This window comes from Elephas maximus, chromosome 2, assembly GCF_024166365.1.
Source record: "Elephas maximus indicus isolate mEleMax1 chromosome 2, mEleMax1 primary haplotype, whole genome shotgun sequence".
Taxonomy (NCBI): domain Eukaryota; kingdom Metazoa; phylum Chordata; class Mammalia; order Proboscidea; family Elephantidae; genus Elephas; species Elephas maximus.
In genome coordinates, this window is record NC_064820.1 from 82,482,574 (window position 1) to 82,506,156 (window position 23,583).

Here is a 23,583-nt window from a genome sequence, read left to right on the forward strand (position 1 = left end):
AAGACAGGGGATAGAGGAGGTGTGTCTGACCTCCACCTCAAAGAAATCAGCCTGGAGCTGTTGATCTTGATTCTCCTTCTCCCTTTCGAGGAGGGAGGTGGTCAGACACTGCCCCCATGCTATTTTTACATAAATGATGCTTATAAAGCAAAATATCTAGACTTCAAATAGAGCTTAACAGATATTTTCTGCCAAAAATGTCTATATGATTTAATAATAAAAGGTCAACTAAAAATATTCTGTAAAGTATGAAATTAACAATTTTATTGGACGAACTCATTTGACACCTTAAATTAGGCAAAGAAAATATACGCAAACGCATAAGAAGAATCACATTCTCATTCTACTTGAACATATAGCAGTGGTCAAAAATAATGAACTGTGGAATGGATCCCAGAATTTAATGCAAAAAAACCCCATAGAGAAAAATTTCAGGCTTCTAATTTCACTGAATCCAGTACTGTACGTGCTTCTTTATATTCCTCAGCTTCTTCCAACTCTTTTTCACTTTCCTGAAATGAAATGTAATAAAAAGTAAGTGTATCTCTCTCAAATATCAGTATTTCGTTTTTACTCAAATATTACATACCACCAATGTAAACAGCTCAAAAATTAAAAGAAAAAATATCCTAAGCCTCATCTTAATATAATTACACAGGTTTCCCACGGTTCTGTTTGTTCTTCACAGGAAAGGAAGAAATATCAGGTTCTTTTTTTTGAACATTTTATTGTGGTTTAGGTTAAAGTACACACAACAAATTCGCTGCCCATCAACAATTTATTTGTAGATTTTTTTGTAACATTAGTTGCAATCCCTTCGATGTGTCAAGCATTCTCCCAAGTTCCACCCTGGGTCTCTCCCATGCGCCAGGCTTTCCTTCCCCTTCTTGCCTTCTGACATTTGTTTCTGAGCAAATGCTACCCCTTTTGGTCTCATATAGATGAATATTCTGAGGGGCACATTCCTCACTGGTGTAACTGTTCACTCTATATGCCTGCCTAATGTTTGGCTGAGAGGTGATCTCTGGGATGGGTTCAGTTCCACGTTTGAAGGGTGTCTAAGAGTCATAGTCTTGGGGGGTTCCACAGGTCTCTATCAGATCATTAAGTCTGGTCTTTTATATTCTTTCTTTTATGGATTTGAATTTTGTTCTACATTTTTTCCCACTCTGTCCAGGACCTTCTATTGTGGTCCTGGTCAGAAAGGTTGATAGTGGTTAACTGGGCACCATCTAGTTCTTCTGGGCTCAGGCTAGTGGAGGCTGTAGTTCATGTGGTCCATTCGTCTTATGGACTAATTGTTTCCTTCAGTGTTTGGTTTTCTTCACTCTTCTTTGCTCTGGGCACGGAGAGACCAATAGTTGCTTCTTAGATGGCTGCTCGCAAGCTTTTAAGACCCCAATGCTACTCATCAGAGTACAATGTAGAACATTGTCTTTACAGACTATGCTACGCCAACTGACCTAGATGTTCCCCAAGACTATGGTCCCTAGCCCTCAAGCCCAGTAACATAGTCTCTTGAGGTGTTTGGTCATGGCTAAGAAGTTTTCATGACTGTGCCCCCTGTGTGCTCTATTATACATGGATATATTTGAAACACATACTAATATGTATGTAGAAATATCCACTGTCAAAACTATATAGACATATGGGTGTATTCCCATAAGCCATCCACATCTGTTCAGCTTACAGAGCTACCTATGTATACACCCATAAATTACTGTTTGTTGTTACTGGTGTTGCAGGATTGTATATGTAATGTTGTTTACCATTGTGTCTTTCACTTCTGCGTGCCTCTTGGCGTCTGCCTTTGCCTTGGTCATGTTGTGCTGACTTCCCCCATATTGTATATTGTCTTTCCCTTCGCCAAAGTTAACACGTGTCTGCTATCCAGCTAGTAATTTTCCCTCCTCCCTCCCCCTTCCTTCCCTGGTAACCATATAAACATTTTGAGCATATTTCTGTCTGTGTGTAAACCTTTTCTTGACTTTTTATAACAGTTGTCTCATTTGATATTTGTCCTTTTGTGACTGACTTATTTCACTCAGGATAGTGTCCTCCAGGTTCATCCATGTTGGTTTTGTTTCTTAAATATAGTATATTCTCATACGAAAACTGAATAGCATGGTAAACTAAAACTATCAGTATCAAGTAAATAAAAACATCAAAAACATTTTAAATTATTTTCACTCTCATTTTGTCAACACATCATCATACAAAAGGGATTATTACTAATAACGGACTAAAAGTAAAAAATGATTATGTATTAACATGCTACATATGTGATAATATTCAGGCCAAAATAATCCTCCAACTACTCACGATAACAAAGAAGGCTACTGGTGTCACACTAGACTTAACTACAATCTTCAAATTAGAAAGGTGAATTGTCTGCCTGTTAACAGTATTACATAACCTATATACAAAGACACTTTCATTTCTGATATTTAAAGATTGAGTTTTTCCATGATATTGATATACAGGAAACTTTTACTAATATACTGCAATGGTAACAGACAACTGAAATAATATCATCTGAAGTACTGTGTTTAGGAAATTTTGTTTGCTTTTTAAATAAGGCTATGGCCAGTAGTTTATCAGTTTATGTCATGTTAAGAAAAGACAGAGATATACAAGTAGTTACAGAATAGAGAGAATAAAGTATGTGTGGGTGTGTGTAGACAATATGAAAATTTAAAGCAAAAGGACTGAGAATTTATTTAATTCATACTACAGGCAAGAATTTCTTAAACCTCTACGTTATACCTAAACACATCTTTGTTCTCTATCAGTTACACATAAGCATTTTGAGGGCAGAGATATTGTTGGAAACAATCTTACATACAAATATATCACCTTATGTACAAAGATAGTTATTTTCTTTTAAGCAATTTCTTAGCTACTTGATGCATGACAGCAAAAAAGCATTTAAATTGTCAGGAAATAAAAATGGTGCCTCCTTTCTTAGGTAGTATTTTAACAATAATAATTATTTCCCACTTTAGCTATCTTTTATTTCAAACCCATGGCTTCTTTTTTTGGCTGTCGAGAAGAGTTATCCCATCTTTAAAGATTTCTATAGAAAAATAGGTGTTCTGTGTCCAAGTTAATGTAAAATGTGAGTATTTCTCTTTCTATAGATTTAATTCTAATGATGGAAAAACAAATTTGATTCTCTTTCAAAGAAAACACGTGGTCATACTGAAAAAGCCTTACATCATTTTTGTTACATAGGGAAACACCTATGAAACAGGAAGAGAGCTATGTAGCTAGTAATTTGGATTAACTCAAGAAACAGAAACACAAAATGAGATTAGTAAAGTAAATGTTAGAACTCATTTCAGGTTACCAGCAAATAGTAACTGCCAATTGCCTTGTATGTATAGTACTATACTTTTATTTCTACTAAGAAAGAAATAATAGAACTTCTACTTATTCTTAGAGTCAATTATAAAATGATTCTGCTACTGTAACACCAGGCATTTACACCAGCAAGTATGATAATAGCACTTTATCTAGCTCTAAATTAATATGAGGAGACTGTCTTTATTACAGCCCCCACCCCACCCCGCCACTGATTTAGGTTTGAATCTGAAAGAACTCCACATTCTTTTTTAGAAGGGCCCAAATTCACTTGCAACATTTGGACCTTTAAAAATTTCAAATAGTCTACTCACTCTTAAGGTGTCAAAAAAGGTATTTATGTAACTAAGTTTAAGTAAATAGGATAAACATTCTAGAAAATAGTATTTTTACTGGAGGCATAACTCAAAACACAATTTAAACTCCATTAATTATTTTAAAATACACTAGTACACAGGGCAAATGAATAAAAACTGTCATCAACTTGTTCTTCTCAGTATTAAACATTTAAAAATTTGGCCTTCCCTGTATAAGATGGAAAAGAAATCGAAAACATAAGACAAAGAAGCCTTTACTTACTAATAGCTGCAGAAGATCGGTATACGCAGCTTCCAGCCTGCGCTGGCAATCTGGGATCATCATCCGGGACTCTTGCAGGATCTCTGCCTGTAATGACAATCGAGATTCGTCCGTGAGACACGCAGAGATGGCAGAGCTTATGTGTATTTAGTTCACATATTTGTAAACACCTAAAAATGATTTAGGGGAATCAGAAAAAAGCTACGGTTAAAATAATGAGGTCAAATGGTTCGTTATTTTAGTTTAAATTGTATGTATTAAAGTTAGAAAGACTATCATATAAAACCTTTTAAAAAGCACCAGTTTAAGAACTAAGTCTTTTTGAAAATCACCTTCTTATGCTAAGTGAAAATTAACTGGAAAAGCTTTTCCTAGAGCATTTATTTTAAAAGGCTATTTAAAATAAACTATTTCCCTGCTGTCACAAAGCACCTTTATCCAAAATGGGATCAGCTGGTTATATAAATATCTCCTGCATCTTTTGAGTAATAAAGAAAAACAGTGTTCAGATAATATCACATGGAGATAATTACTGCATGAAAAAAGTTATTGAGTTATTGATCACATCGTGTGCACACTGCAGGAGGTTCTCACTGAAGACAGAGGTAAAGAAAAATGAAAAGCAAAGACCAGCAGGTTCATATTTTTGATGCTTATCATGCATAAAAAGTTATTACTTATCCTTGTGCTTCATTTTAGGAGAGAGATTATTCTCCCCATGTAGTTGGAGCCAAATTACCAACCTGGCACCCCTCTGAATGTGAACTTCTTGCCTATTGTTCCTAAAGACGACACTACAGAATTAAAAACAGGAGTATTTATTTTGGAGGATGCTTCCGTGCTTAAAAGCCATCATTCAAAGCTTGACTATAAAATATCAAACCATAAAACAAAAACAAAAAAAATCAAATTAAAGACTGGGAAGTCCAGTAAGAGGCTAAATAAGTTAGTGTCAGATACTGAACCTCAAGTAGGTCTTTTACTTATGGTAACAGGAAGCTTTATTTCCTTCAGTGATTCTTCGAAAAAAGAGAGACAATTTAGATATTTATTTCTAAAAAATAATGTTTGGTCACACACCTTTGACCAAACATCTAAACTTTTATGAAGATTAAGCTTTATTATCTAGTTAATGTAAAATTAAATGAAAAGACAGCTATTTGGAAAAAGAGTGAAATGGTTGCACAGCTTGAGGAATATAAATCAGTGTCACTGAAGTGTACACGTAGAAATTGATAAAATATTGTACATGTTATGTATATATTACAATAATAAAAAAAGAAACCATAAAAAAAGTAAATGAAAAGGAAAGGCATATGTAATTTAAGGGTAATCACACTGTATTATAATAGAAACTTGTTAAGTCCCCTTACCTTCTCCCCTTCCTCAATAGTTTTGTCATAGCTCATACTGTAAACAAAAATATACTTTTTTTTATACAAGGATGCTCTCTACCCACATCTATTTTCTCAGGTGAAAATCTAGTGTTGAACTTACAATAAATTTTACTAAGGCAGCACAGGTTGAAAATTTCAAATATGAGATCACTGACTTTACTTCACAGCTAATCATACTACACCTAGGTATTTATTTTTGTGCATCAGGTTAATTTGAAGACATGTGAAAAAACCAGTTGGGTAAGCAATTTGTATTTCAAGTTGGGTAAACAATTCATATTTCCTACTCTATGGAATTCCTTTCAGAATAGCTTACAGGAATTAAACAAGATGAAATAAATATAAGGAAATAGGTCAAACACACAATAAGCCAATATGTGTATTTGTAAAGATTATTTGGGAAAGATTTAGTGTTGTCACTGAAATGAATTTCAAACAATGCTTTTCAAAATAACTTATGCAAGAAGCCTCAGTCTATCAAAACAGGGCCCTGACTTAAGCAGGGCCAAAGCTCAGTCTCTCCCACATTACCAGTCCCAGTTCATTCAATAAGATTCTATGTCTGCAGGGCACCAGGTACAGGAAAACAAAAATGAAAAAGAGAAGGTTCCTGTCCTCCAGTCCAGTCTAAGAGCAGAAACATGAAATAAACATTTGGCATTGCTTCAAAAAGACCACGCCATAGGAAGCCGAAAGCACACAATCATGACTACGATTTGGAATCCATAAACCACATCTTCATCAAGCCCTATACTTTGCCTTGTAACAATGAATTACAACTGTCAGGAATAATTTTAAAAGACGTATATAAGCTGTGATAGGAGCCCTGGTGGAGTAGTGGTTAAGAGCTCAGCTCCTAACCAAAAGGCTGGGTGTTCAAAACCACCACCAGCTCCTTAGAAATCCTACAGGGCAGTTCTACTCTGTCCTATAGGGTCATTACGAGTCGGAATCGACTCGACAGCAACTAAGAACAACAGGGTGTGATTATACAGTAAAGACACCCCCAAAATACTTCAACTAACTAAATAAGAATTATCTTTCAAGGTGTTTCCATTGAGAGGTAGTTACTCAAATGAATGGTGCTTCTGTTCAAAATATCTGAATTAACTGTCAGCTTATTCTAATGTTAAGTATGATAAAACTGGAGTTAAGTCAGGATCTTGGTATGGATTAAGAGTTACAAAGAGGAGAGGCGGAGCCAAGATGGCGGACTAGGCAGACGCTACCTCGGATCCCTCTTACAACAAAGACACGGAAAAACAAGTGAATCGATCACATACATAACAATCTACGAACCCTGAACAACAAACACAGATTTAGAGACAGAGAACGAACTAATACGGGGAAGCAGCAATTGTTTCCAGAGCCTGGAGCCAGCATACCAGTCAGGTACGGCACAAGCACAGAGACCTGCTCCACCCCCCTGAACTAACCCCGGGAGGGGGACTAGCCGGTTCCACGGGCGGCGTGGGACGCAGCCGTTAGGAGAAGTCCCCGGGAGGCAGTGACTGATCTTGGAGCAGAAAGAGCAGCACCCGAGCCGGGGAACCGTCCCACAGGGATTTGGACTGCACGCAGGCGGCTTCATTAACATCTGAATAGCCTGAGCCAGAGGGAGAACTCTGATAGGGATCTGACTGCAGTTTTTTTTTAGCGGATTTTCTGGAAAAACTAGTTTCCCAGTGATGGCTCGGAGACAACAATCCATATCAAACCACTTAAAGAAGCAGACCGTGACAGCTTCTCCAACTCCCCAAACAAAAGAATCAAAATCTTTCCCAAATGAAGATACAATTTTGGAATTATCAGATACAGAATATAAAAAACTAATTTACAGAATGCTTAATGATATCACAAATGAAATTAGGATATCTGCAGAAAAAGCCAAGGAACACACTGATAAAACTGTTGAAGAACTCAAAAAGATTATTCAAGAACATAGTGGAAAAATTAATAAGTTGCAAGAATCCATAGAGAGACAACATGTAGAAATCCAAAAGATTAACAATAAAATAACAGAATTAGACAACACACTAGGAAGTCAGAGGAGCAGACTCGAGCAATTAGAATGCAGACTGGGACATCTGGAGGACCAGGGAATCAACACCAACATAGCTGAAAAAAAATCAGATAAAAGAATTAAAAAAAATGAAGAAACCCTAAGAATTATGTGGGACTCTATCAAGAAGGATAACCTGCGGGTGATTGGAGTCCCAGAACAGGGAGGGGGGACAGAAAACACAGAGAAAATAGTTGAAGAACTTCTGACAGAAAACTTCCCTGACATCATGAAAGACGAAAGGATATCTATCCAAGATGCTCTTCGAACCCCATTTAAGATTGATCCAAAAAGAAAAACACCAAGACATATTATCATCAAACTCACCAAAACCAAAGATAAACAGAAAATTTTAAAAGCAGCCAGGGAGAAAAGAAAGGTTTCCTTCAAGGGAGAATCAATAAGAATATGTTCTGACTACTCAGCAGAAACCATGCAGGCAAGAAGGGAATGGGACGACATATACAGAACACTGAAGGAGAAGAACTGCCAACCAAGGATCATATATCCAGCAAAACTCTCTCTGAAATATGAAGGCGAAATTAAGATATTTACAGACAAACACAAGTTTAGAGAATTTGCAAAAACCAAACCAAAGCTACAAGAAATACTAAAGGATATTGTTTGGTCAGAGAACCAATAATATCAGATATCAGCACAACACAAGGTCACAAAACAGAACGTCCTGATATCAACTCAAATAGGGAAATCACAAAAACAAACAAATTAAGATTAATTAAAAAAAAATACACATAACAGGGAATCATGGAAGTCAATAGGTAAAAGATCACAATAATCAAAAAGAGGGACTAAATACAGGAGGCATTGAACTGCCATATGGAGAGTGATACAAGGCGATATAGAACAATACAAGTTAGGTTTTTACTTAGAAAAATAGGGGTATATAATGAGGTAACCACAAAAAGGTATAACAACTCTATAACTCAAGACAAAAACCAAGAAAAACGTAACGACTCAACTAACATAAAGTCAAACACTATGAAAGTGAGGATCTCACAATTTACTAAGAAAAACGCCTCAGCACAAAAAAGTATGTGGAAAAATGAAATTGTCAACAACACACATAAAAAGGCATCAAAATGACAGCACTAAAAACTTATTTATCTATAATTACCCTGAATGTAAATGGACTAAATGCACCAATAAAGAGACAGAGAGTCACAGACTGGATAAAGAAACACGATCCATCTATATGCTGCCTACAAGAGACACACCTTAGACTTAGAGACACAAACAAACTAAAACTCAAAGGATGGAAAAAAGTATATCAAGCAAACAATAAGCAAAAAAGAAGAGGAGTAGCAATATTAATTTCTGACAAAATAGACTTTAGACTTAAATCCACCACAAAGGATAAAGAAGGACACTATATAATGATAAAAGGGACAATTGATCAGGAAGACATAACCATATTAAATATTTACGCACCCAATGACAGGGCTGCAAGATATATAAATCAAATTTTAACAAAACTGAAAAGCGAGATAGATACCTCCACAATTATAGTAGGAGACTTCAACACACCCCTTTCGGAGAAGGACAGGACATCCAGTAAGAAGCTCAACAGAGACACGGAAGATCTAATTACAACAATCAACCAACTTGACCTCATTGACTTATACAGAACTCTCCACCCAACTGCTGCAAAATATACTTTTTTTTCTAGCGCACATGGAACATTCTCTAGAATAGACCACATATTAGGTCATAAAACAAACCTTTGCAGAGTCCAAAACATCGAAATATTACAAAGCATCTTCTCAGACCACAAGGCAATAAAACTAGAGATCAATAACAGAAAAACGAGGGAAAAGAAATCAAATACTTGGAAAATGAACAATACCCTCCTGAAAAAAGACTGGGTTATAGAAGACATCAAGGAGGGAATAAGGAAATTCATAGACAGCAACGAGAATGAAAATACTTCCTATCAAAACCTCTGGGACACAGCAAAAGCAGTGCTCAGAGGTCAATTTATATCAATAAATGCACACATACAAAAAGAAGAAAGAGCCAAAATCAGAGAACTGTCCCTACAACTTGAACAAATAGAAAGTGAGCAACAAAAGAATCCATCAGGCACCAGAAGAAAACAAATAATAAAAATTAGAGCTGAACTAAATGAATTAGAGAACAGAAAAACAATTGAAAGAATTAACAAAGCCAAAAGCTGGTTCTATGAAAAAATTAACAAAATTGATAAACCATTGGCTAGACTGACTAAAGAAATACAGGAAAGGAAACAAATAACCCGATTAAGAAATGAGAAGGACCACATCACAACAGAACCAAATGAAATTAAAAGAATCATTTCAGATTATTATGAAAAATTGTACTCTAACAAATTTGAAAACCTAGAAGAAATGGATGAATTCCTGGAAAAACACTACCTACCTAAACTAACACATTCAGAAGCAGAACAACTAAATAGACCCATAACAAAAAAAGAGATTGAAACGGTAATCAAAAAACTCCCAACAAAAAAAAGTCCTGGCCCGGACGGCTTCACTGCAGAGTTCTACCAAATTTTCAGAGAAGAGTTAACACCACTACTACTAAAGGTATTCCAAAGCATAGAAAATGACGGAATACTACCCAACTCATTCTATGAAGCCACCATCTCCCTGATACCAAAACCAGGTAAAGACATTACAAAAAAAGAAAATTATAGACCTATATCCCTCATGAACATTGATGCAAAAATCCTCAACAAAATTCTAGCCAATAGAATCCAACAACACATCAAAAAAATAATTCACCCTGATCAAGTGGGATTTATACCAGGTATGCAAGGCTGGTTTAATATCAGAAAAACCATTAATGTAATCCATCACATAAATAAAACAAAAGACAAAAACCACATGATCTTATCAATTGATGCAGAAAAGGCATTTGACAAAGTCCAACACCCATTTATGATAAAAACTCTTACCAAAATAGGAATTGAAGGAAAATTCCTCAACATAATAAAGGGCATCTATGCAAAGCCAACAGCCAATATCACTCTAAATGGAGAGAACCTGAAAGCATTTCCCTTGAGAACGGGAACCAGACAAGGATGCCCTTTATCACCGCTCTTATTCAACATCGTGTTGGAAGTCTTAGCCAGGGCAATCAGGCTAGACAAAGAAATAAAAGGTATCCGGATTGGCAAGGAAGAAGTAAAGTTATCACTATTTGCAGATGACATGATTATATACACAGAAAACCCTAAGGAATCCTCCAGAAAACTACTGAAACTAATAGAAGAGTTTGGCAGAGTCTCAGGTTATAAAATAAACATACAAAAATCACTTGGATTCCTCTACATCAACAAAAAGAACACCGAAGAGGAAATAACCAAATCAATACCATTCACGGTAGCCCCCAAGAAGATAAGATACTTAGGAATAAATCTTACCAAGGATGTAAAAGACCTATACAAAGAAAACTACAAAGCTCTACTACAAGAAATTCAAAAGGACATACTTAAGTGGAAAAACATACCTTGCTCATGGATAGGAAGACTTAACATAGTAAAAATGTCTATTCTACCAAAAGCCATCTATACATTTAACGCACTTCCGATCCAAATTCCAATGTCATATTTTAAGGGGATAGAGAAACAAATCACCAATTTCATATGGAAGGGAAAAAAGCCCCGGATAAGCAAAGCACTACTGAAAAAGAAGAAGAAAGTGGGAGGCCTCACCTTACCTGACTTCAGAACCTATTATACAGCCACAGTAGTCAAAACAGCCTGGTATTGGTACAACAACAGACACATAGACCAATGGAACAGAATTGAGAACCCAGACATAGATCCATCCACGTATGAGCAGCTGATATTTGACAAAGGACCAGTGTCAATTAACTGGGGAAAAGACAGCCTTTTTAACAAATGGTGCTGGCATAACTGGATATCCATTTGCAAAAAAATGAAACAGGACCCATACCTCACACCATGCACAAAAACTAACTCCAAGTGGATCAAAGACCTAAACATAAAGACTAAAACGATAAAGATCATGGAAGAAAAAATTGGGACAACCCTAGGAGCCCTAATACAAGGTATAAACAGAATACAAAACATTACCAAAAATGATGAAGAGAAACCCGATAACTGGGAGCTCCTAAAAATCAAACACCTATGCTCATCTAAAGACTTCACCAAAAGAGTAAAAAGACCACCTACAGATTGGGAAAGAATTTTCAGCTATGACATCTCCGACCAGCGCCTGATCTCTAAAATCTACATGATTCTGTCAAAACTCAACCACAAAAAGACAAACAACCCAATCAAGAAGTGGGCAAAGGATATGAACACACATTTCTCTAAAGAAGATATTCAGGCAGCCAACAGATACATGAGAAAATGCTCTCGATCATTAGCCATTAGAGAAATGCAAATTAAAACTACGATGAGATTCCATCTCACACCAGCAAGGCTGGCATTAATCCAAAAAACACAAAATAATAAATGTTGGAGAGGCTGCGGAGAGATTGGAACTCTCATACACTGCTGGTGGGAATGTAAAATGGTACAACCACTTTGGAAATCTATCTGGCGTTATCTTAAACAGTTAGAAATAGAACTACCATACAACCCAGAAATCCCACTCCTCGGAATATACCCTAGAGATACAAGAGCCTTCATACAAACAGATATATGCACACCCATGTTTATTGCAGCTCTGTTTACAATAGCAAAAAGTTGGAAGCAACCAAGGTGTCCATCAACGGATGAATGGGTAAATAAATTGTGGTATATTCACACAATGGAATACTACGCATCGATAAAGAACAGTGACGAATCTCTGAAACATTTCATAACATGGAGGAACCTGGAAGGCATTATGCTGAGCGAAATGAGTCAGAGGCAAAAGGACAAATACTGTATAAGACCACTATTATAAGATCTTGAGAAATAGTAAACCTGAGAAGAACACATACTTTTGTGGTTACGAGGGGGGGAGGGAGGGAGGGTGGGAGAGGGTTTTTTTATTGATTAATCAGTAGATAAGAACTGCTTTAGGTGAAGGGAAAGACAACACTCAATACATGGAAGGTCAGCTCAATTGGACTGGACCAAAAGCAAAGAAGTTTCCGGGATAAAATGAATGTTTCAAAGCTCAGCAGAGCAAGCGCGGGGGTCTGGGGAACATGGTTTGCGGGGACTTCTAAGTCAATTGGCAAAATAATTCTATTATGAAATCATTCTGCATCCCACTTTGAAATGTGGCGTCTGGGGTCTTAAATGCTAGCAAGCAGCCATCTAAGATGCAGCAATTGGTCTCAACCCACCTGGAGCAAAGGAAAATGAAGAACACCAAGCCCACATGACAACTAAGAGCCCAAGAGACAGAAAGGGCCACATGAACTAGAGACCTACATCATCCTGAGACCAGAAGAACTAGTTGGTGCCCGGCCACAATCGATGACTGCCCTGACAGGGAGCTCAGCAGAGGACCCCTGAGGGAGCAGGAGAGCAGTGGGATGCAGACCCCAAATTCTCATAAGAAGACCAAACTTAATGGTCTGACTGAGACTGCAGGAATCCCGGCGGTCATGCTCTCCAGACCTTCTGTTGACACAGGACAGGAACCATCCCTGAAGACAACTCATCAGACATGAAAGGGACTGGTCAGCGGGTGGGAGAGAGACGCTGATGAAGAGTGAGCTAATTATATCAGGTGTACACTTGAGATTGTGTTGGCAACTCTTGTCTGGAGGGGGGATGGGAGGCTAGAGAGAGAGGGAAGCCGGCAAAATTGTCAAGAAAGGAGAGACTGAAAGGGCTGACTCAAGACGGGGAGAGTAAGTGGGAGTAGGGAGTGAGATGTATGTAAACTTATATGTGACAGACTGATTGGATTTGTAAACGTTCACTTGAAGCTTAATAAAAGTTATAAATAAAAAAAAAAAAAAAAAAAGAGTTACAAAGAACCTTAGGGGAACACAACAGGATGCAGTCCTACTGATGTCTAATTGTTTCTTTTTTTATGAACTGAAGTACATATTTTATTCAGGTATCCTTAGCTTTTGCTTAATATCCTTTTACTGTTCAAGGATACATCATTACATTTAGTTGTCATGTCTCCTTATGCTCCTCTTAACTGTAACAATTCCTCAAACTTTCCTTGTGTGTGATGGCTAGACAATTCTGAGGAGTACTGGTCAGGTATTTTGAAGAATGTCCTTCATTTGGGATTAATCTGATGTTTTCCTCATGATGAGACTGGGTGTATGGGTTTGGTGAGGTAAAACGCTATTCCGTCAAATCAAATCCACATGACTTACCACTGTTGATGTTAATCTTGGTCACCTGGTTGAGGCAGCATGACTCAGGTCTTTGTTGTAAAGGTGCTCTTCCCTGCATCCCCGCCCCCCTTCCAGACTGTTTCTTTGGAAGAAAGTCACTGTGAGTAGCCACGTTTAAGTAGTGGGTTTTGTGCCACACCTCTCTGATCCCAAAACCAAAAAAAAAAAAAAACACCCAGTGCCGCCGAGTCGATTCCAACTCATAAGGACCCTATAGGACAGAGTAGAACTTCCCCAAAGAGTTTCCAAGGAGAGCCTGGCGGATATGAACTGCTGAACTTTGGTTAGCAGCTGCAGCACTTAACCACTATGCCCTAAATTATTTGGGATTCTTCTGCAAGGGATGTTAGCCTATTCTTATGACAATGGGGAGTATTTATATTTACTTATTCAATCATTTGTTTCTATTAATATGAACTTGTGAATATATATTTTATTAAAAAAAGAATTTTTTTTTTTATGTACTCTGGGTTAATCTAATACTACTGAGTTCATATTGTTGCTGTTATTTTAGTTGGGCCATTGGGAGCTCTTTCAATACCCTCCTGTGTCCCTTCTACCTACCCCCATCATTTTCGTTTTTTTTTTTTAAACTTTTATTAAGCTTCAAGTGAACGTTTACAAATCCAATCAGTCTGTCACATACGAGTTTACATACATCTTACTCCGTACTCCCACTTGCTCTCCCCCTCTTGAGTCACCCCTTTCAGTCTCTCCTTTCGTGAGAATTTTGCCCGCTTCCCTCTCTCTCTATCCTCCCATCCCCCCTTCCCCTCCAGACAAGAGTTGCCAACACAATCTCAAGTGTCCACCTGATATAATTAGCTCACTCTTCATCAGCGTCTCTCTCCCACCCGCTGACCAGTCCCTTTCATGTCTGATGAGTTGTCTTTGGGAATGGTTCCTGTCCTGTGCCAACAGAAGGTCTGGGGACCATGGCCGCTGGGATTCCTCTAGTCTCAGTCAGACCATTAAGTTTGGTCTTTTTATCAGAATTTGGGGTCTGCATCCCACTGATTTCCTGCTCCCTCAGGGGTCCTCTGCTGTGCTCCCTGTCAGGGCAGTCATCGATTGTGGCCAGGCACCAATTAGTTCTTCTGGTCTCAGGGTGATGTAGGTCTCTGGTTCATGTGGCCCTTTCTGTCTCATGGGCTCTTAGTTGTCGTGTGGCCTTGGTGTTCTTCATTTTCCTTTGCTCCAGGTGGGTTGAGACCAATTGATGCATCTTAGATGGCCACTTGTTAGCATTTAAGACCCCAGATGCCACATTTCAAAGTGGGATGCAGAATGTTTTCATAATAGAATTATTTTGCCAATTGACTTAGAAGTCCCCTCAAACCATGTTCCCCAGACCCCCGCCACTGCTCCGCTGACCTTTGCAGCATTCATTTTATCCCGGAAACTTCTTTGTTTTTGGTCCAGGCCAATTGAGCTAACCTTCCATGTATTGAGTGTTGTCTTTCCCTTCACCTAAAGCAGTTCTTATCTACTGATTATTCAATAAAAAAACGCTCTCCCACCCTCCCTCCCTCCCCTCCTCGTAACCACAAAAGTATGTGTTCTTCTCAGGTTTACTATTTCTCAAGATCTTATAATAGTGGTCTTATACAATATTTGTCCTTTTGCCTCTGACTAATTTCACTCAGCATAATGCCTTCCAGGTTTCTCCATGTTATGAAATGTTTCACAGATTCGTCACTGTTCTTTATCGATGGGTAGTATTCCATTGTGTGAATATACCACAATTTATTTACCCATTCATCCGTTGATGGACACCTTGGTTGCTTCCAACTTTTTGCTATTGTAAACAGAGCTGCAATAAACATGGGTGTGCATATATCTGTTTGTGTGAAGGCTCTTGTATCTCTAGGGTATATTCTGAGGAGTGGGATTTCTGGGTTGTATGGTAGTTCTATTTCTAACTGTTTAAGATAACGCCAGATAGACTTCCAAAGTGGTTGTACCATTTTACATTCCCACCAGCAGTGTATGAGAGTTCCAATCTCTCCGCAGCCTCTCCAACATTTATTATTTTGTGTGTTTTGGATTAATGCCAGCCTTGTTGGTGTGAGATGGAATCTCATCGTAGTTTTAATTTGCATTTCTCTAATGGCTAATGATCGAGAGCATTTTCTCATGTATCTGTTGGCTGCCTAAATATAGTCTTTAGTGAAATGTGTGTTCATATCCTTTGCCCACTTTTTGATTGGGTTCTGTGTCTTTTTGTGGTTGAGATTTAACAGAATCATGTAGATTTTAGAGATCAGGTGCTGGTCGGAGATGTCATAGCTGAAAATTCTTTCCCAGTTTGTAGGTGGTCTTTTTACTCTTTTGGTGAAGTCTTTAGATGAGCATAGGTGTTTGATTTTTAGGAGCTCCCAGTTATCGGGTTTCTCTTCATCATTTCTGGTAATGCTTTGTATTCTGTTTATGCCTTGTATTAGGGCTCCTAAGGTTGTCCCTATTTTTTCTTCCATGATCTTTATCGTTTTAGTCTTTATGTTTAGGTCTTTGATCCACTTGGAGTTAGTTTTTGTGCATGGGGTGAGCTATGGGTCCTGTTTCATTTTTTTGCAAATGGATATCCAGTTATGCCAGCACCATTTGTTAAAAAGGCTATCTTTTCCCCAATTAACTGTCTCTGGTCCTTTGTCAAATATCAGCTGCTCATACGTGGATGGATCTATGTCTGGGTTCTCAATTCTGTTCCATTGGTCTATGTGCCTGTTGTTGTACCAGTACCAGGCTGTTTTGACTACTGTGGCTGTATAATAGGTTCTGAAATCAGGTAGAGTGAGACCTCCCACTTTCTTCTTCTTTTTCAGTAATGCTGTACTTATCCGAGGCTTCTTTCCCTTCCATATGAAGTTGGTAATTTGTTTCTCCAACACATTAAAAAATGACATTGGAATTTGGATCGGAAGTGCATTGTATGTATAGATGGCTTTTGGTAGAATAGACATTTTTACTATGTTAAGTCTTCCTATCCATGAGCAAGGTATGTTTTTCCACTTAAGTATGTCCTTTTGAATTTCTTGTAGTAGAGCTTTGTAGTTTTCTTTGTATAGGTCTTTTACATCCTTGGTAAGATTTATTCCTAAGTATCTTATCTTCTTGGGGGCTACTGTGAATGGTATTGATTTGGTTATTTCCTCTTCGGTGTTCTTTTTGTTGATGTAGAGGAATCCAAGTGATTTTTGTATGTTTATTTTATAACCTGAGACTCTGCCAAACTCTTCTATTAGTTTCAGTAGTTTTCTGGAGGATTCCTTACGGTTTTCCATGTATACGATCATGTCATCTGCAAATAGTGATAACTTTACTTCCTCCTTGCCAATCCGGATACCTTTTATTTCTTTGTCTAGCCTAATTGCCCTGGCTAGGACTTCCAGCACGATGTTGAATAAGAGCGGTGATAAAGGGCATCTTTGTCTGGTTCCCGTTCTCAAGGGAAATGCTTTCAGGTTCTCTCCATTTAGGGTGATGTTGGCTGTTGGCTTTGCATAGATGTCCTTTATTATGTTTAGGAATTTTCCTTCAATTCCTATTTTGGTAAGAGTTTTTATCATAAATGGGTGTTGGACTTTGTCAAATGCCTTTTCTGCATCAATTGATAAGATCATGTGGTTTTTGTCTTATTTATGTGATGGATTACATTAATGGTTTTTCTGATATTAAACCAGCCTTGCATACCTGGTATAAATCCCACTTGATCACGGTGAATTATTTTTTTCATGTGTTGTTGGATTCTATTGGCTAGAATTTTGTTGAGGATTTTTGCATCTATGTTCATGAGGGATATAGGTCTATAATTTTCTTTTTTTGTAATGTCTTTACCTGGTTTTGGTATCAGGGAGATGGTGGCTTCATAGAATGAGTTGGGTAGTATTCCGTCATTTTCTATGCTTTGGAATACCTTCAGAAGTAGTGGTGTTAACTCTTCTCTGAAAGTTTGGTAGAACTCTGCAGTGAAGCCGTCCGGGCCAGGGCTTTTTTTTGTTGGAAGTTTTTTGATTACCGTTTCAATTTCTTTTTTTGTTATGGGTCTATTTAGTTGTTCTACTTCTGAATGTGTTAGTTTAGGTAGGTAGTGTTTTTCCAGGAATTCATCCATTTCTTCTAGGTTTTCAAATTTGTTAGAGTACAATTTTTCATAATAATCTGAAATGATTCTTTTAATTTCATTTGGTTCTGTTGTGATGTGGTCCTTCTCGTTTCTTATTCGGGTTATTTGTTTCCTTTCCTGTATTTCTTTAGTCAGTCTAGCCAATGGTTTATCAATTTTGTTAATTTTTTCAAAGAACCAGCTTTTGGCTTTGTTAATTCTTTCAATTGTTTTTCTGTTCTCTAATTCATTTAGTTCAGCTCTAATTTTTATTATTTGTTTTCTTCTGGTGCCTGATGGGTTCTTTTGTTGCTCACTTTCTATTTGTTCAAGTTGTAGGGACAGTTCTCTGATTTTGGCTCTTTCTTCCTTTTGTATGTGTGCATTTATCGATATAAATTGGCCTCTGAGCACTGCTTTTGCTGTGTCCCAGAGGTTTTGATAGGAAGTATTTTCATTCTCGTTGCTTTCTATGAATTTCCTTATTCCCTCCTTGATGTCTTCTATAACCCAGTCTTTTTTCAGGAGGGTATTGTTCATTTTCCAAGTATTTGATTTCTTTTCCCTAGTTTTTCTGTTATTGATCTCTAGTTTTATTGCCTTGTGGTCTGAGAAGATGCTTTGTAATATTTCGATGTTTTGGACTCTGCAAAGGTTTGTTTTATGACTTAATATGTGGTCTATTCTAGAGAATGTTCCATGTGTGCTTGAAAAAAAAGTATACTTTGGAGCAATTGGGTGGAGAGTTCTGTATAAGTCAATGAGGTCAAGTTGGTTGATTGTTGTAATTAGATCTTCCGTGTCTCTACTGAGCTTCTTACTGGATGTCCTGTCCTTCTCCGAAAGTGGTGTGTTGAAGTCTCCTACTACAATTGTGGAGGTATCTATCTCACTTTTCAATTCTGGTAAAATTTGATTTATGTATCTTGCAGCCCTGTCATTGGGTGCATAAATATTTAATATGGTTATGTCTTCCTGATCAATTGTCCCTTTTATCATTATATAGTGTCCTTCTTTATCCTTTGTGGTGGATTTAAGTCTAACGTCTATTTTTTCAGAAATTAATATTGCTACTCCTCTTCTTTTTTGCTTATTGTTTGCTTGATATATTTTTTTCCATCCTTTGAGTTTTAGTTTGTTTGTGTCTCTAAGTCTAAGGTGTGTCTCTTGTAGGCAGCATATAGATGGATCGAGTTTCTTTATCCAGTCTGTGACTCTCTGTCTCTTTATTGGTGCATTTAGTCCATTTACATTCAGCGTAATTATAGATAAATAAGTTTTTAGTGCTGTCATTTTGATGCCTTTTTATGTGTGTTGTTGACAATTTCATTTTTCCACATACTTTTTTGTGCTGAGACGTTTTTCTTAGTAAATTCTGAGATCCTCATTTTCATAGTGTTTGACTTTATGTTAGTTGAGTCGTTACGTTTTTCTTGGCTTTTATCTTGAGTTATAGAGTTGTTATACCTTTTTGTGGTTACCTTATTATTTACCCCTATTTTTCTAAGTAAAAACCTAACTTGTATTGTTCTATATCGCCTTGTATCACTCTCCATCTGGCAGTTCAATGCCTCCTGTATTTAGTCCCTCTTTTTGATTATTGTGATCTTTTACCTATTGACTTCCATGATTCCCTGTTATGTGTATTTTTTTTTTTAATTAATCTTAATTTGTTTTTGTGATTTCCCTATTTGAGTTGATATCAGGACGTTCTGTTTTGTGTCCTTGTGTTGTGCTGATACCTGATATTATTGGTTTTCTGACCAAACAATATCCTTTAGTATTTCTTGTAGCTTTGGTTTGGTTTTTGCAAATTCTCTAAACTTGTGTTTATCTGTAAATATCTTAATTTCGCCTTCATATTTCAGAGCGAGTTTTGCTGGATATATGATCCTTGGCTGGCAGTTTTTCTCCTTCAGTGTTCTGTATATGTCGTCCCATTCCCTTCTTGCCTGCATGGTTTCTGCTGAGTAGTCTGAACTTATTCTTATTGATTCTCCCTTGAAGGAAACCTGTCTTTTCTCCCTGGCTGCTTTTAAATTTTTCTGTTTATCTTTGGTTTTGGCCAGTTTGATGATAATATGTCTTGGTGTTTTTCTTTTTGGATCAATCTTAAACGAGGTTCGATGAGCATCTTGGATAGATATCCTATCGTCTTTCATGATGTCAGGGAAGTTTTCTGTCAGGAGTTCTTCAACTATTTTCTCTGTGTTTTCTGTCCCCCCTCCCTGTTCTGGGACTCCAATCACCCACAGGTCATCCTTCTTGATAGAGTCCCACATGATTCTTAGGGTTTCTTCATTTTTTTTTAATTCTTTTATCTGATTTTTTTTTCAGCTATGTTGGTGTTGATTCCCTGGTCCTCCAGATGTCCCAGTCTGCATTCTAATTGCTCGAGTCTGCTCCTCTGACTTCCTATTGCGTTGTCTAATTCTATAATTTTATTGTTAATCTTTTGGATTTTGACATGCTGTCTCTCTATGGATTCTTGCAACTTATTAATTTTTCCACTATGTTCTTGAATAATCTTTTTGAGTTCTTCAACAGTTTTATCAGTGTGTTCCTTGGCTTTTTCTGCAGTTTGCCTTATTTCATTTTTGTTGTCTTGAAGCATTCTGTAAATTAGTTTTTTATATTCTGTATCTGATAATTCCAGGATTGTATCTTCATTTGGGAAAGATTTTGATTCTTTTGTTTGGGGGCTTGGAGAAGCTGTCATGGTCTGCTTCTTTAAGTGGTTTGATATGGATTGTTGTCTCCGAGCCATCACTGGGAAACTAGTTTTTCCAGAAAATCCGCTAAAAAATAATGCAGTCAGATCCCTATCAGAGTTCTCCCTCTGGCTTAGGCTATTCGGATGTTAATGAAGCCGTCTGGGGAGGGTGGGGGAGGGAACAGAGAGACAGGAGAGTAGCACCTCAGAATATAACCAGAGTTGCTTGTCTTGCTTGGAATGACTATTATATCTGAGATTCCCACGGGGCGCGTCGCCTATGTATGCTGGCTGTGTGGAGACTGCCCCCGGGGGGTCTGGCCCGCTGGAGTCACGGTCAGATCCTCCGTTTCCAGCCCCACGCCCAGGGTCAAGGCTCCCCTGCTGGGACGGTGCACTCTCGCCTCCAAAATCAGTCGCTGCCTCCCGGGGACTTTTCGTCCCGCCAGCCGCGTCGACGTGCCGCCTCCGCGAACCGGCTGGACCCCTCCCGGGGTTAGTTCAGGTGGGTGGAGCAGTTCCCCGTGCTTGTGCCGTGACCGAGTGTCCCGGCTGGGACGCTGCTCTCCCCGCTCCAATACCAGTCGCTGCCTCCCAGGGACTTCTCCTACCGGCTGCGTCCCACGCCGCCCGAGCGAACCGGCTGGGCCCCCTCCCGGGGTTAGTTCAGGGGGGTGGAGCAGCTCTCCGTGTTTATGCCGTTCCTGTGTCCAGTCCAAATCCCGGCGGGATGGTTCCCCATCTGGGACGCTGCTCTCCCCGCTCCAAGACCAGTTGCTGCCTCCCAGGGACTTCTCCCACCGGCTGCGTCGCCATGCCGCCCGCGCCAACGAGCGGGGCCCCCTCCCGGTGTTAGTTCAGGGGGGTGGAGCAGCTCTCTGTGCTTGTGCCGTACCTGACTGGTACGCTGGCTCCAGGCTCTGAAAACAATCGTTGCTTCCCCGTATTAGTTCGTTCTCCGTCTCTAAATCTGTGTTTGTTGTTCAGGGTTCGTAGATTGTTATGTATGTGATCTATTCACTTGTTTTTCCGTGTCTTTGTTGCAAGAGGGATCCGAGGTAGCGTCTGCCTAGTCCGCCATCTTGGCCCCGCCTGATGTCTAATTGTTTTTAAGGCAATTAGACATCAGTAGGATGTTACGATGTCTTTTGGTGGTTATTCAGGTGAAGTGGAAGTTGGGGGATTAACAAGGCTTAGGTTATTGCAATGAATAAACTGCTGAACCTAAAATTGGATCCATTTTTTTTGTAGCCGAACACATACAAATTGGAAAGAGCTAACTGACAGATCTTCATTTTCTTTAGAAAGAAGAGGTCTGTGAAATAATCTGGGCATTGTTAAGCTCTTTTGCTATTGCTCAGTTGGGATAAGGTTTCTAGCTTTAATGGTCCAGATAATTCACCTGAGCTAACTATACCTATAGCCATAATAATCCATAAACACTCGAATATTGGCTATTGGTTGCCTCTGGAACCAAAAGCAACTGCATTACTTCGCCAGACTGAGCTCTAGGGTAATCCAGAGCTTACTGGAACAATGATCAAGTCCTTCCTTTTACACGACGGTGAAATGTTAATGTGCTACAAATGTCAAGTGATCCACTTGACTTGAGTCAAAATGGATCAGATTTAAATATAAAACAAAACCAAAAAACTTTTAGAAAAAATAGAAAATCTTCAGGACCTAGGACTAGACAAAGAGCAAGATTCAAAAGCAAGATTCATACAGGGAAGCACTGATGAATTGGGCCTTCTCAAAATTAAAAACTTATGCTCTGCTAAAGAGCCTGTTAAGAAAACAAAGACAAATTACAGACTGGGAGAAAATATTTGTAAACCATGTATTTGGCAAAGGTCATTTAGCTAAAATACATAAACAACTCTCAAACTCAAAAGTGAAAAAACAAACCACTATATTATAAAGGGGGCAAAACACAAGTGGGTAAGTGAACAGACATTTCACTAAAGAGGATACGCAGATGGCAAATAAGCACATGAAAAGATGTTCAACATTATTAGCCATCGTTGCTGTTGTTGTTAGTTGCTGGTGAGTCAATTCTGACACATGGCAACTCCATGTCGGCAGAATAGAACTGCTCTATAAAATTTTCAAGGGAAATGCAATTAAATGCACAATAAGATATCACACCTACCAGAATTGCTAAAATTAAAAATAATGATAACACCAAATGTTGGTGAGGATGTGGAGAAATGGAATCATCATACATTGCTGGTGGAAACATAAAATGGTACAGCCACTCTGTCAGAGTCTGACAGTTTCTTTTAGAACTAAAAATGCACTTACACAACCCAGCAATTGCATTCTTGGGGATTTATCCCAGAGAAATGAAAACGTGTTCATGCAAAAACCTATAGAAGAATGTTCATGGTAGTTTTTTTTCCATAATATTTAAAAACTAGAAACAATCCAAATGTCCTTCAGTGGTTAAAATGTGGTACATCCACACCATGGAATACTTGGAATACTTACTACTCAGCAATGAAAGGAACAAACTGCTCATACATTCAGTGACTTCAATGAACCTCAGGGGAATCATGCAAGTGTAAAAAGCCAATCTCAAAAGGCTACATACCGTATGATTTCATTTATACAATATTCTTGAAATAGTTAATTATAAAGAGGGTTAAGGTCTAGGGGGGTGGAGGGGATAGAAGTGGCTATAAAGAGGTAGTATGAGGGAGGCCTGTGATGAAACAGTTCTGCACCTTGACTGTGGTGGAAGTTACAGGAAGTAACACGTGACTGAGCTACATAGAACTATGCTTTTGTGTGCCCTTAAGTCGATTCTGACTCGTAGCAATCCTATATAATACAGTAGAACTGCCCCATAGGGTCTGTTAGGCTGAAATCTTTAAGGCAGCAGATTGTCAGGTCTTTTCTCCCACAGAGTTACTGGTGGGGTCAAACTGCTCACCTTCTGGTTAGCAGCCAAGAGCTTAACCACTGTGCCACACATACAAACGAGTACATGTTTAACTAATGGAACCTGAACAAGCTCTGTAGACTGTACTAACGTCAGTCT

At 38.3% G+C, this 23,583-nt stretch overlaps 1 protein-coding gene across 1 annotated transcript in view; it reads right to left on the reverse strand.

Moving 5' to 3' along the window:
* Positions 1-242: 242 nt before the first annotated feature.
* The window catches only part of TBCA (tubulin folding cofactor A), a 94,679-nt gene continuing 71,338 nt past the window's right edge, over positions 243-23,583 (reverse strand). The window contains exons 3-4 of the mRNA XM_049866502.1: positions 3,943-4,029; positions 243-512 (exon numbers count right to left, since the gene is read on the reverse strand). Of these exons, the coding sequence (XP_049722459.1) occupies positions 432-512; positions 3,943-4,029 (168 nt within the window). The 3' untranslated portion in view covers positions 243-431. The remainder of the gene's footprint in view (positions 513-3,942; positions 4,030-23,583) is intronic.